The sequence below is a fragment of the Phyllostomus hastatus genome, unplaced genomic scaffold, assembly GCF_019186645.2.
Source record: "Phyllostomus hastatus isolate PE091 unplaced genomic scaffold, TTU_PhHast_1.1 phas_contig_16, whole genome shotgun sequence".
In the NCBI taxonomy this organism is placed as follows: domain Eukaryota; kingdom Metazoa; phylum Chordata; class Mammalia; order Chiroptera; family Phyllostomidae; genus Phyllostomus; species Phyllostomus hastatus.
In genome coordinates, this window is record NW_025333643.1 from 27365234 (window position 1) to 27380722 (window position 15489).

The window sequence follows — 15489 nt, forward strand, 5'->3', positions numbered from 1 at the left end:
TTTCTCCCTCCCTTCCCTCTCTAAAAATAAATAAATAAAATCTTTAAGAAAAATAATCACCTAAAAGTCCTGATGTGGTAATTTCCTGCCTTTTCTATTTTTCTTGATCTCTTATTTGCTCTATTTCTGGTAAAGGTGAATCCAGGATAGTAGATCTAACTACAATCATAATCTTAAGAGCTATTTTTTAATTTAGCTTTCTTGTGTGTCAGAGACTATGCCAGACACATCACACATTATTTTCTTCATTTCTAACAAGAATCTGTGGGACAGCTACTTAGCCTTTTCCTTTCACAGGTGAAGAAACTGGGGTACAGAAAGTTCAGTAATTTGTACAAGGTCACAGAATTAGTAAGTGGTGGGATTTCCACCTGGATGAGTTGACACCAGAGCCTGTGTTGTGAATTTTTCTGCCCTACTGTGCTAGAGGCAGGAGAAGGAGAGTCCGCGAGGCTTGTAAGGGCAATAGTGTAACATCTGAGTCATCTTGTACCCCAGTGTCCAGCAAATATGTGTCATGTAGGAAGTGCTCAATAACTGTGATTAACAAATACAATTATCGTATCTGATTACCTCTCCCCATCTCCATTCTTTTTACTTATTGGTCTTTAATTTTACAGTAATCTGCCTACTTCTGTCCACCCCATCTTTCCTCTTGGCCCCTCCTCCCATGATCTCTCACTGCCTCCTACCAGGACTTGCAGTGGCCAGTTTTTCCCCTTATACAGTTGGTTCTCAGTATAGGACCCAGAGGGACCTTTCTGAAAAGTCAAATCTGAGCCCATTGCTCTCCTGTTTACAACCTCCCAGTGGTTCTTGGTCATCTTAAATCCAAACCAACGACCTATTGTTGGCCTACCAGATCCTACCTGGTCTGGGTCCATCACAGCTTTGACCTCACGGATACCACACTTTCTCCTCACTCTGTGCCCTTCAGCCACCATGGCACTGCCTTCTAACTTCCCACCACTGTTCAGAAAACTCTTCTTCCATGCAACCCTCCCTTGTACCCTCCAACTGCTACCCTGACTCAGATCTCAGCCCAGAGGTCCTGCCTTAAGGGAAGCCTTTTCTGACCCTTACATTTTAAGCTTTTCGAGCTCCATATAGCAAGTATCACATGTATCACTGTATATTTGTATGATTGTTTAATATGTGCATCCCACTACACTTTAAACTCCTAGAATTTATACAGTGCCTGGGACATAGTAGGTGTTTCATAAATTTATATTAAACCAAAGAATGAATGAGTGAAAAAATGAACAAAATAAAAAGAGCTAGAAATAGCTCATCTGAGACTCCTGGATGGATGTTTCCTCTTATCAAAGGGAGTTTAAAAAAGATGATTTCATTATATTATGGAATTTGAGATTGATTATAGCTTATAGAGATTACATTGTTTTCCAGCCATTTATGTTAGAGACAAACCATTAGGCATAGAGAGGTGAAGTAACTTGCTTAGGGTATACAGCTAGTCAGTGTCAGATGACTTTGTTCTGACCTTTGTATTGTGTGTAGGGAGAACGATACATATTTTCATAACTCTGCAGGATATCTTTGGTAAGCTGAGTCTGTAGAACCTGCCTCAATATTTGATAATATTGATATTTTCATGTCAGAATTTTAGTGTCTTTTAAGGGCATGCATTTTGGGGTTCTTTTTTCTTCTTGTACACTAGTGTGTTCAGAATTTAATTGGATGACAGTCTAAGAATGCACTGATTTATGGCCTAAAAATGTGTTACATCCTAAAAGGTGGTAACCACAATATGAAGGAGCTTCCCCTTGACTCCCACTGGGACTGGGCAAGGACAGCCCTCCTTGTATTCTTGAGTTACGAGGGTAAGGAATGCTGTCTGGATCTGTAGCCTGTCAGCAGGAGAGCATGTACAATTTATCAAGCTGTAGCTTAAGTTATACCTGTTCATGCATGCAAAGCTGCAAGAGGTGTGTGATGAACTGATGCCTGAGATCCCCTCAAATGAGAAGGGGCACAAGCAACCCCACAACCCTCTTTGATTCTGTAACTCTATTAAGTGTTAAAAATTCACTAGTATGTAAAATTATCTCTCAAGTTCTAAAAGAAGGCTTAGGTACCATAAGACTTACCCATTACATGTACTGGGAAGGGCTAAGTGAGTATCCACAGTGCTTGCCTGACTATCTCTGCTGGTGCCTGGGTCCTTGCACAGCTCCTTTGCAGTGTGAGGCAGCATTTTTGTCCTGCAGGTACACTAGGTACTGGATTAAACAGGTCTGCTGTTGCAGACAGACACCAGGCACCTTTCTAGCAGGAGCTGTGTTTGGATTGGAGTTTCCAGGGCCTTATCAAGAGCCACCCCTAGTGACACAGCCAGTGCCAGAACTAACTTTGACTTTCATTCTTGGCCAAGGGCTTGCAGAACACCTTACAGGAAAAAGATGGAGGCGCTGAGAGTTCAGATGTTCATGCCCTGCGCCTTTGAAAGCTTGTATCTGTAAGTGAAGTCTTATTCTGGAAATAATCCTGGGACCACTTAACAGGCATTTAAGGGGGAGGCCAGAGAAAGGGAAGGTTTTATTGGGAGTTAAAAATACTGGAATTGTTACTTTGTGATTGTGGCTTTAATCGGCTTGAGCTATTGTGGATATGACAAGGAGAACAGTGAATTTGTGAGGGAATTGAAATGCTAGCCTCTTAACTTTGCCTTAAAAAAAACAAAAACAAAAACCAGAATGTTGGTCTTAAATTAATAAAGCCAAAAAATAACTGCTTGGAAAATTCTGAGAACTGCTTGATTTATGATTACAAGGTAGACTGCAGTTCAGCTTTGTTATGAATTGAAAATGGATTTTCTTCAGGAAAAAGAGTGTGTGTGACGATAACATTTGTCAAAACTGTCCCATTGCAGACACTTTGGTGTTTTGCTGCTTCTCTTTTATTCCTGACTGTGGAATAGTGATGGTTGCGTTAATAAACATCTCCTTTTCATTTCTATGTATTGAATTTTTCTCTTTGAGAGGAACATCAGAATCATCTGCCTGGCATATACATGTAGAACAAGTTTGGAATAGTCAGTTTCAGAGACATACTAAAATGGAGAAATGATGAATGGAGAATGGACGATAACTCCTCTGTACCTCCTATAACATTTACTTTCAGTGTTAGGTGATAAGATTTGAAAACAATGCTAAAAGCTGTGTCCCTAAGTGAATAGGCATTCCAGCAAATCAACTTATGCAAAAGCCACCTCTGGAGCTTAATAATTATTTACTGAACATTCCTGGGTCATGAGAGAGGTTCTCGTTGAATCAGAAGAGCATTATGTTCAGCAGCTTGTGAAGGTGTGTTTGAAGATGGCAAGAATAATGGGAAAATACTAAATGTAGCTGAACTATTTTGAGAATCTCATTCTTAAGAAAAAAGTTCCCACAAATTTAAGTATGGTTATTACAGTTCATAATGTTTAGTAGATATAACTTTAAAAAGTCTTATAGAAGCTTTTAAAATGATTTCTAATTTCTTGTGCTATGTTTGCCTGTATCGAATTTGCTTTTATAGATTTTTTTTCATTCTGCATGTCACTGAAGCAGTTTAATTACCGTATTTTTCGGACCATAAGATACACCTAGGTTTTAGAGGAGGAAAATAGGAAAAAAATTTTGAAGCAAAAAATGTAGTAAAATATTTAATAACATAATATTTCACCAGTGTAAATGTAAACAGAACTCAACAGCAGCATTAACAACCATTATTCCTCCCAAATTTGGTTCAGGGGGAGTGCATCTTATAGTCTGAAAAATGTGATACTTACCTCTCTAAAATGATAGAGCATTTTTATGAACAAAATATATGTAGTCATGGATTAAAAATGTCATCATGCTAGAAATGTTTAAATTTCTCCTTTGTAAGTCAGGTAATCATGAGATGATAGCTGCCCCTAGTGATTCATAGTCCATAAGAATGTCCTCCATAACTTAGTAAGTTTTAAAATATTAATTTTAAACAAATTAATGGATGTCATGAATGGCTAAAACATGTCATTCTAATGCAGCATAAGAAAAGTAGTGCTGTCACCCTTCAATGTACACCCAAATTAACTCTTAATTTTAACTACTTTTGCTTAATTATTTTGAAGTTTTTTGAATTTTGAATGGTTTGTTCCAGTCAACTAAGATACTTGCCACAGGAGCATACTTCCCCTACAAACTGTCAGAATGAAATTCTTAGCCCATAGTTTTGGCAAAACTTGTTCACTGAGCTGTTGCCCATTAACTTCTTTGGTCCTGTTATTTTAGGGAGTTACACTGTGAGTTAATTGTTTCTCTTGTATTTTTCTCTAGGAAAGTAAAGGAACACCAAAGCAACATTCTAATATTTTGGCTTCCTAAGAAATAAGTTCAGTTTTCACTAGTCATGAGATGCTAAGGTACTCAGAGGGTGGCAGTGCAGGAATTAAAACACAGTGGAGAAGAAACCCTAGTCAAACTTTCACTATTGTTTACGTGGTGTGTCAACCACCATTTATTAACACATTTAATTCGCATAAGCACTCTGTGGCAAGGGTACTTTTTTTTGCTTCCATTTTATAAATGAGGAAATTGAGGTTTGAGTAAGTAAAGTAATAGAGCTAAAAAAGGATTTCAGCCTAGGTGTTCTGGCTTCAGGGTTTGTGCTTTTTTTTGGTTATGTTCAGTGGATCTTCACTTAGGACACTGAATGAATTGATATTTCTTCCAAGCCCATATTTCTGAATTACCCAAAGTATAATTCATTTCAGCTTTTGAGGGACCAGAAATAGTCCAGTGCGCTACGGTATGTGCCTGTCAAGTGTATTTCCCTATGTCCAATTTACTATTGATTATAAGGCAACTGTTTGGGGGAGGGGAAAATTCTATTAAACATGTACATTGATTATAAGATCTATTCTGACTTGGATAATGTGAAGGGAAAATTTGTCTTAGAATTAAGGAAATACAGTATGTCTTTAGAGCTCAAATCATGTTGGAAAAATGTATCTTTGTCACTGAATGATTTAAGAAAGGGTTTGCGTAAAGGACTTCCAACCCTAAGGTTCTAGTATTACCCAATTTTATGAGGTAGGGTATTTGTTAGTATAGAGACACCAAATTTACTCATTGAACAGATAATTATCTCATTGAACACATCTTATTATGTGTCAGCTATTCTTCTCTGTGCTGGGGAATCTATACATAAATAAAACAGGAATTCCTGTCTTCATGAAGAACCAGATATATTCCAGCTCCATCTTTAAGTTAGGGGTGGGAGTTGGGGCTCATCTTATCCTGATGGTCCAAAAGAGCTGCTAGAGCCCCTGCCATTACAGCCAAATTCCAGGGGACATGTACATCAGAAATTTTAAAGAACAATGTATCTCTTTAAGGAGAATTCTTGTAAGTACCACATGACATTTCTGCTTAAATCTCATTGGCAAAACTTAGGCGTGAATCCAGTCTAGTTCCTGGAAAGCTGGGGAAGGAAATATTGTAGGTAGCAGTATACCTGTCCAAAGAAGGAGAAAATAGGGGAATGGATACTAGATTGGTTAAGTTGTAGCTGAAACTTGGATAATTGTTTTTTCAAAATAACTGTTATTTTCTAGAATGCCACAAAAAACTGTATGTGTTGTACCAGAGTACATCAAACTGGCTTAAGCAAAAGTGGAGCCCTTGTAAATCAATATTTGACATGGAAGGTTATCAAGGTGTCAGGGATGGTTTGATTCAGGTGTTCACTGTTATCCAAACATTGGCTCCTTCTTTGTTCTTCCTTCTTCCCAGTTCTGTTTCCTCTTTCAAGTCACATTGCTTTTTCATCTAGTTTGGCTTTTTTTCCCCCAGATAGGCCTAGAAAGTTCCATATTTACTTTCCACCATCTTTCCAAACCTTAGTATAAAGAGGTTTATTTTACCCTAATAATTTTAGTCAAAGGTGTAGGTCTGACTTATTGGACCATCTTGTGGCACAAGCCAGTTTGATGTAAATGGCCAGCCTGGGTTGTGTTTCTATGTCTGGAGTTAGTAGCACCACCATAACCTCATGAACTGAAAGTGAGGAGGCTGGTTCTTCAAATTTAAATCAGGGTATTTTACCAAAGAAGTGGGACAGAATCCTTGACAGGAATAAATAACTTGTAACCACATATGAGTGAAATCACTTGATATTTATCTTTCTCTGACTGGCTTATTTCACTTAGCATAATGTTCTCCAGGTCCATCCATAATGTCACAAAGGCTAAAACAAAGGCTAAAATAGATGGAGAACAGGATAACAGCTAAGCGGGAGTGGGGGGCGTTCAGCAGGGTAAGGGTTAGGGGTTTGAGGGATTGAGCAGAAAGGAAAAAGGATTCATGGATGTGGACAACAATATGGTGATTGCTGGGGGAGGGAAGTATAAAGGTACTAAATAGCAGTGGAAAAATACAATAAAGATTAAGTAAAGATTAAGTAAAGTAAATAATTTATTTAATTTTAAAATAAATTAAAAAAAAACACATGACCACCATAAATCATTACTATTTGTAAGACTGCCTCCTATACCATGAAAGGTACACTCATAGACTTCTCCTGACACCACAGTTTGCACTTTTGTCTTGATTTCCACTCAGTATTACAAACTTAGTAGACATGTGGTAGTTGTTAAGAATGATAGTGCAAAGTTTTTACATTTTCTGTGTTATGATGTTGCCTAGACAAATATAAAGAGCATACCCTGTGCATGTGAAATCATTTGAGTAAGAATGGAAGGGCTTTCTGTCTTTAAAAAGATCTTTGCAATTATTTCACACTGACGTCTGAATTCTGTTATTAGATTGTCAAGAGTTTTGCATTAAAAAGTCCTTCCTTTTAAAATTCTCTAGGTGGAGTATATTAATTACATACATCTCAGAGAGGATGAGTTTTTCAGATCCCTTTAAAACATGGCATGTCTGGCTGGCATAGCTCAGTGGATTGAGCGTGGGCTGTGAAGCAAAGTGTCACAGGTTCGATTCCCAGTCAGGGTACATGCCTGGGTTGCAGGCCATGACCCCCAGCGACCGCACATTGATGTTTCTCTCTCTCTCTCTTTCTCCCTTCCTTCCCTCTCTAAAAATCTTAAAACAAAACAAAACAAAACAAAACATGGCAGTTAGGTGTGAATGGGATTCCAAGGTGGGACAGAGTAAGCAACAAATCTACAGTGCAGTCTAGTAGAAGGAAGCTTGATATGAAAGACAGAAAGCTTGAATGTGGGGCACCTCAACTTCATTTGCTTTAGAACCATTTGATGGTGTGACTCTCAGAGACAGTTTCTTGAAGGGAATTGAGTACTAAGAGTGTGCCATCCCATAGTGGCATCTGTGAAAAATGTAAATCAGTGTGGACATTAAGTGAGAAAATGGCATCTTCACATCTGTAGTTGAAAATATTTTTTTATAAGAGAGTGACATTCTCCTTAGTTGGAGTGTATAGGAATGAGAAACCCTTTGGGAGTGGTATAAATAAACAACATAAACAAAATCTGATGATGAAAATTACCTGGAAAAACATTATATACTACTGAGGTCTCTTAAAAATTATTGGTCATTACTCCTAAAGAATTTTTTTTCTAGCAAACTGTCTCAACATATTTTTATTTTATTTTATAAATTGTGTATATGTGCCACTGTACTAACATTATATAAATAACATGTACAAAAATATAGAAAATAAAAAATGATGTATAAAATATATGTACCTATAATATTCTAATTTTTTCTTCCTGTGCCTCAGGATATTCTTTTGTACTCTTTTTTTTTTTAATATTTTATTTATTTATTTTTAGAGAGGGAAGGGAGGGTGATAGAGAGAGAGAGAGAGAGAAACATCGATGTGCGATTGCTGGGGTTTATGGCCTGCAACCCAGGAATGTACCCTGGCTGGGAATCGAACCTGGGACACTTTGGTTCCCAGCCCGCGCTCAATCCACTGAGCTACGCCAGCCAGGGCTTTTGTACTCTTTTTTGAAGCATATTGGTGTATTGGGATCATTATTAAGATTCTCTTGATTTTGGTCTAGTCAGTTATTGAGTTTACTCTTAATGGTAACTACTGAATGTCCAGCATAAGGAATATAATCTTTTATGTTAATTCTCACCAGATGATGTGTTTATTGATTTTAGAGAGAGAGGAAGGGAGATACACAGAGAAACATTGATATCATAAAGAAATATTAATTGCTTGCCTCCCGTATGTGCTCCAATTGGTGAATGAACCTGCAACCTAGGTATGTGCCCTGACTGGGGATTGAACCCACAGCCTTTTGGTGTACAGGATGATGCTCCAACCAAATGAACCACCAGTCAGGGCAAGGAATAACCTTCCAATTTTTATCAGTGATTTGGGGTTCAGTTGTTGAAAAATACAGATTTCAGATTTTAACTTATATATCTTTGGTAGTTCTTACTTTTGAGTATGTTTTCCTCCTTTTGTGTAATGAAAGGCACAGGGATATTGTCCACTTTGGACACTGTGACATCCCTCCAGCAGAACCTGGCCTTTGGAAGGCATTCAAATATTTTTTTTTTGAAGGAAAGAAGAGGATAAAAACTGGCTACACTTTGCGAGGTATTTTAATTTCTCTGCACCAGAAACTTGTAGTATTTATTGTTTGACCTGGTAATGTTGGAAAATGCAGGAATTTTGACAGGTTTCCTTTTTTTTCTTTTGACCGTTAAAACACAAGGTTGGCAGTGACAAAAGTCCAGAAGATCTCAATTTTTGAAGCCAATCTCTGAAATGTGGTACTTTCACATTTATACAGGTTATATTCTCAGCTATTTTAAGTACAAGTGATAATGTCTTCCTTTCTTATTTCAATTTCAATCTGTTCTTATTGGTACTTGCTTCCACTCTACATGGTGAAAAAGTCATCCTTACATTTACAAAGTGATTTCTTGATTGGAAAGATTAAGGTAATGGAAGTGCTGATCATTCTAAAATGTTAGAGTGTCATTTAAAAAGACATATCCATTTACCAGCTCTTACTTCAGTGATTTGTGTACTTGGAAGCACTTTCAAAAGACTCCTAAGAATTTCAGCTGACAGAACTAACCATTTTGAGGCAGTTTCCATAGATTCAGCCTGTGTATTCCTTTTAGTTATGATAAAGTAGTTGTAACCAGAAAGATCTACTGGGAATTTCTGGACCAATGTTTTTGTCTGTCTGGGTTTATGGCCTACTGGCAGGGGTTGTCCTCCCATTCCATCCCATTCCACATGTTGATACTGTATTGGAAGGACTCTTCAGAGCTCTTGTCATACTTCTGGTGGTGGGAATGGAATGTGAATTTCCTCAGGCATGGATGAAACTATTCTGGTCCTAGACTCAGAGATGTGGGTTCATGTCCCAATTCCTACTAATGGCTGAGTGATCTTGGGTATTTGAATATTAGTTTGAGAACATGGCCAAGCATCCAAATCAATTGCATAATTTTTGTAGACATATTGATGCCTGGGACTGACCTTAACTGAAATCAATTTCTAGCGATGGAGACTGGGCATTTTGATTTTAGACAGTGTACTCAGCTGATTTTGTGATAGCCACCCTTGTGCATTTGGAAACTCCTGTGGCTTAACCTACCTGTGACATAGCTTTCTCATCTGTACTTAATGAAGATAACAGTGTTGTGCCTTTCTGTGTCTCCACTGTGGATGTGAACATCAGCTGTTGTGCTTTCCTGGACAGAATTACATTGTGCCCTTGTGTAGGCAAATGCTTGGCTTTGAGCTCTACCAGCTAAACGATGGTAATGAATGTTAATTTTTCCTGGAGAAAAATGCTAGGATTTTTATAATTTATGAGATAATTCCAGGAGAAATAATCTTTTCTCTTCAACTCTGAAAAACTGGGAAGTTCGCTGAATTAAATATGGATTGCCTAAACCCTAAAAGATGAATCTGCTATGGTCCAAACTTGCATATACAAAATCATCTCCCTGCATCAGGAAAAAAGTAGTATGTTCATAATTTAATTTTTATTTTTTACTAAGTTTTGAACTGTTCCTATTTATTAGACTACGTTTCAGTCATTGTGCTTAACTTTTTACATCTGTTATAGATTTTAATCATCACAATGCCAACAAACAGATACATTAAACACTCTCTATAAATAAGAAAAATCAAAGCTCAGAGATGTACTAACTTGGCCACAATTATAGATTGGTAAGTGGCAGAGCTGAATTCTGTGTGAGGAAATGAAGAGAGGAAATGCAGTGAAAAGTTTATCAGCTCCTTCTTCAGCCTAGACCAAGTTTCAACCAACCACAAGTTTCCTACCTTGGATGACCCTGATGGGGAGACTGGAGACTCATTCATAAGGCCTAGTAAAGGATTTGGTATCAGTGTCAAAGGTGAGGAGTAGTCAGGCAGATATCATTTGGATGGTGGGGTAATGGATTTAATGGAATTGCTAATATTCTTCTAAGTGGTTAATGAAGACAGTGGAATGAACTATTTGAATTTGGGAATATGCCAGGTAACCTGGAGCATATGACCACCTGGTAGGTACCAGTGGTTACTTAGTATCCATATATATATCAGCTGCTGGATTGAGCACTTTAACATTTACTCACTCAACACAGTACCTTTGGGAGGAACATTTTGGAGAGCCTCAGAGAAGTGTAATGGCTCCTTAAAGATCACTGCTCACCCGTGACTGAACTATTGGGTTGGCCAAAAAGTCTGTTTAGTTTTTTCTGTAAAATGAAAGACAAATTTTAAATTTTTCACAATAACTTTATAGATTTGGATATTTTGAGTATGTCGGCTATCTCCCACGTTTATTGTTTTCAGTAATGTCTTGATTTGATTGCTGTCAACTTCAAGTGGTCTACCCAACCGTGAAGAATCAACCAGTGAGAAATATCTAGCACAGAACTTTGCAAACCACTTTTGACATGTTCAATCAGTCACGGCACTTTCTCCATACACTGTACAATTTTTTTTCCCTTTCAGTTCTGTTTTTACTTTTCTTGAAATAGTAAAACACAATATGCCAAAAGTGTTGTGTATTTTCTTCCATCTTCACTGTTAACATGGCTACACAAAAATTCACTAATTTTGATGTTTTTTAAAAGTGCTGCTGATAGCTGATATGATAGCTGTCACAAGACAATCTAACAAAATTGTTTTGAGTAAAGTTAAAGACAACTAAGTGTTACTAGAGCTATCTTATGGAAAAAAACAAACGAACTTCTTGGCCAACCCAATAGAATTTGAGCCCAGTTGACATCAGTCCTGCTGGTGTCACTATTCAGCAGTTCCCAGTTCTCAGGGAAGCTGTGTGTCTGGCTTCAGTGATTCTGATAAGTGCCAGTAAAAGCTTTTGCCTCTTTAGTTGCTTTCAAAAGGTGATTTCTTATGGTGAGATGTATATCTTCCCACGTGGAACTAGATAAGAGTCAGATAATCATATAATTGACTTAATTTTAAGGCATCTCTTAAAAATTATATGGTCATTGCTTTAAAATATGGGAGATTAGAGACAAAGTAGTCCCAGTACCTGGCACAGAGGAAACAGTAACTATTTGTTGAATAAATGACCTTTACATAACCTGATTAAAAGGAATCAGACTCATGGAATTAGGATTATCTAATACAGACTGAGCTTCTTCAGCCCTGGATAAATTCAGTTAGCTTTTAAAATTAAATGCACTTGGGCAGCTTTCCTTGTTTACAATTAGTGGCTTATGTATCAGGTCCTTGTTTTAAAAATGAGCTTTTTGGTCACTTGTAATGTTCTCATCTCAGTTATGAGTTTAAAACATTATGCTCATTTGTCTTGCTAACATTTGGAAGTGTGGATATCTTCATTTTTATCTATAAGGTGATAATTGCAGGTTCAATTATTTCTAAGAGAAAAGGATACTAAAAGATCAAAAGTGAAGGTGAGAATATGGGAGTTATCTTAATGACATAAAACTATCCCACAGGAGGTGTGTGCAGTGAAGTGACCACAGTCTTCCTTTTCACTTTATTTTTGGAAGATTTATTAATAATGTCAATTAGTGAGCTCTGCTAGATTTTCTTAAGTGGAGTTTTTTCATTATGCAAGTCTATGATCTAATTTTTTTTCCTGATTGGATATTTCAGTAAATACTTTAAATGAAATTGTTGTGGACTTTGAAGTCTGAAGCCTTAATGTGGTTGGTAACTCATAATTTTAATTTAAAATGTCTCAAGAATGCTTTACTGTTAATTCAAAGGATTTTTTGCCAGTATCACAACTAATGGCTTCTCTTGAGCAGCTAATTAGTGCGATTATTCCACAGCTGCATTTGCTAGAGCACAAAGGTTTGCTCCTGGTTTTATCAAAAGGATCAGCCTCTCTGGTAATGTTTTAACCTGATAGGCTTTGAATACTAAGAGTGTTGTTTATTTATTTATTTAAAATAGTACCCCTTACCCCTGCCCTTTTTTTCTTGATTTAGGAAAGTACACTTTAGTTTTGATTGTCTTTTAGTAGATCTTTACCAGGTGAATAGGTTGTTTTCAGTAATGGCTGCTTTTATTATGTGGATGAATACAAGGTTTTACAATGATAAGCAGGCCATCAACATTGTTCAGTCTATGTGTGTGCTGTAAAAAAGAGGGTTCTTCTGGGATGCAGAAGACTTCCAAGAGAACCAGCATACTGGAGACAGTCACTATGTTCCCATCTTATTTTCAAAATATTGTCTGTGATGGATTACTCTCCTTTTTCTAGGTAAATGGTGACTTGGATCACTCCTGATTTCTTCTTGTTCTTAAATTAGTGGCATATATTTTGCAATTGAGAGAAATAATTATGGTTTTATTTAACTTACGGGAAAAGACTAAAAAAGAAATTTACCTATAATTCCACTTCCACTCTGACAACTATCATCTTTTAACATTTGGTTCTAGTCGTGTGTGTATTTGTTAGCATACATATACTTTACTTATTTTAAATTAGAATGTGAGTACATTTTTGAATCCTACCTTTTAATTTACTCCTATGACATTCATTTTCCTCTTTGCTTTACATTCGTACATTTAAAAAATACCATATTGTTAAATTCATGTATCATTCATGTATTATGATTTACTTTTCCTAAAACTCTTAAGGAATCTCTTAAATGGTTTTATTTTTCCCCAGTCTTGTTGAGGTATAATTGACACAAATTGTATATATTTGAGGTATATGACATAATGATTTGATATATGCATGTATTGTAAAATGATTATAATCAAGCTAAATAACCCATTTTTTTGTAGAGAGAGAAGAATTTAAGAATTCTCTTAGCAAATTTCAAGTACAGGGTACAATATTCTTACCTATAACCTCCATACTGTACCTTAGATCCCCAAAACTTACTCATTTTGTAACAGTTTGTACCCTTTGGCTAACATTTTCCCTCATAATTTTCTTAACTGTTCTCATATTAAGGGACAGATTTAGGTGGTTGAAAATATTATACAATTTGAAAATAGTTTGTAATCTCAGATTTTCTACATTTTTAATTATTTTCTTAAGAAAGTTATCCACTAATGAAATTTTGAGTTAAATTGTATGAACAATTTCACAGCCTATGATAATACTGTTGTTTTCTTAAAGGACTGTAATAATATAAGTATACCAGCAATGATTCAGAGTGATATTATCATTAAACCTTTTCATTAGTGAACATTTTAAAAAATTGGATCATGTCTTGAATACTATTTTGCACCTGGCTTTTCTAAATTTATTATATGAGGTTTGTCCAGAAGGTATCCAGCCATGTAATATGAAAAATAGAGACATTTATTGAAGAAGATACAAGATATAAGAAACATTGTACATAGGACAATGATGCGTCAGCCCCATTCGAAGTAGGCACCTTGGGACCTCATACATTTCTCCCAAACACAGTCAGCTGCCCCATCATATTTTCCTGAATCTTATCGACGGTATGAAATCTCTTCCCTTTCAAAGGTGAGTTTAGGGAAAAGCCAGAAGTTGCAGGGTGCCAAATCTGAACTGTATCGGGGCTGAGTTGCCTGGGTGATTTGATGTTTCACCAAAAAACTCTGCACGAGAAATGATGAATGGGCAGGCATGTTGTTGTGATGAAGCTGCCAGTCATCAGTTGCCCATAGCTGCAGACTTCTGAATCATCTGGATAGTTTCCACAGAGGAATATTCAAGCTTAATGCAAAATTTGATTCAGATTCTTTGCTCTACTTGCTCAGTCATTTTGAATGTGACAACCACTCAGTACACATGCTCACTCAACATCATCTAACACCCCCAATGACTAGTACAGTGAAGTTGTCATTGTTCATACATGCACATTCCAGTTCACTCTCCTTGGCTGCCAGGTTACATCAGTGCTGCACAAACCATTTTTGTTACTTTAACAATGGCTGGACTTTTTCCAGGCAGACCTCTGGAGTGCCAATACTCCCTGGCACTACAGTTACAAAATTATTACAATATTATTGACTACATTTTATGTGCTGAACTTTACATCCTTGTGAATATTTTGTAACTACCAATTTGTACTTCTTAATCACTTCGCCTTTTCCACCCAGCCCCCCAAACACTCCCTTCTGTCAACCATGTGTGTTCTCTCTATAAGTCTGTTTCTGTTTTGTTTGTTCACTTATTACGTTCTTTAGATTCCACATATAAGGGAATTCATATAGTATTTGTCTTTCTCTGTGTGTATTTTACTTAGCATGATGTCCTCTAGATCCATCTATGCCAGGGGTGTCAAACTCATTTCTGCCAGGGGCCACATCAGCCTCACAGTTGCCTTCAAAGAGCCAAAATAATTTTAGGACTGTATAAATGTAACTACTCCATAACTGTTAAGGAGATGAAATTACATTCAACCCCTTGAAGGCAACTGTGAGGCTGATGTGGCCCCTGGTGAAAATAAGTTTCACATCCCTGATCTATGCTGTCACAAATGGTAAAGTATATGATTGTCTAGTTACTGTTCTGTACACCTGAAACTAATACAAAATAATGTTGAATGTAAACTATAATCGAAAAATAAAATTTTACGTCCTTTCAAAAAAATGAATAAGTATGCCTTAAAGAATGAATAAAATAAGTATATTGTATAATTTTTATTCAAAACAATAAATATATTTCTATATCATTTTAAATCGCTGCATAGTATTACATTATATGGACCTATCACAATTTATCAAAACTGTTTCCTATGGTGAGTAACAAGTAAACTGCTAGGATGATTTTTATTATGTAGTTTTCTTGGAACGGTGGGCCAGTGAAGCACAAACGTTTGTCATCGTTTAGTATGTTTTGTTACCTGCAGAGCTTGAAGGAATTATGAGGATAGTTAGTGATCGACAGGCTTTTTTTTTTTCTCCTGTTAGAAGATAAAGACAATACTGGGGTTTATACTTAAGAAAGGAAGCTAAAGGTGCTTCCCTTGAACAGTAACTTACATAGGAGTGAATATTTTCTCAAATATTTTTTTCTCCATTCCCAAGTGGTAAAAT

The 15489-nt window shown here is 36.6% G+C and overlaps 1 protein-coding gene across 12 annotated transcripts in view; it reads left to right on the forward strand.

Annotated features, from left to right (window-relative positions):
- Positions 1-15489, forward strand: part of MITF (melanocyte inducing transcription factor) — a 245906-nt gene that overhangs the window by 137192 nt on the left and 93225 nt on the right. The window contains exon 1 of one of the 12 annotated variants that reach the window (XM_045832168.1): positions 2399-2476. The exons of 10 other annotated variants lie outside the window; for them this stretch is intronic. In XM_045832168.1, the coding sequence (XP_045688124.1) occupies positions 2421-2476 (56 nt within the window). In that variant the 5' untranslated portion in view covers positions 2399-2420. Of the gene's footprint in view, positions 1-2398; positions 2477-15489 lie in introns of those variants that run through there. One more of the 12 variants, XM_045832169.1, reaches the window with a different exon arrangement.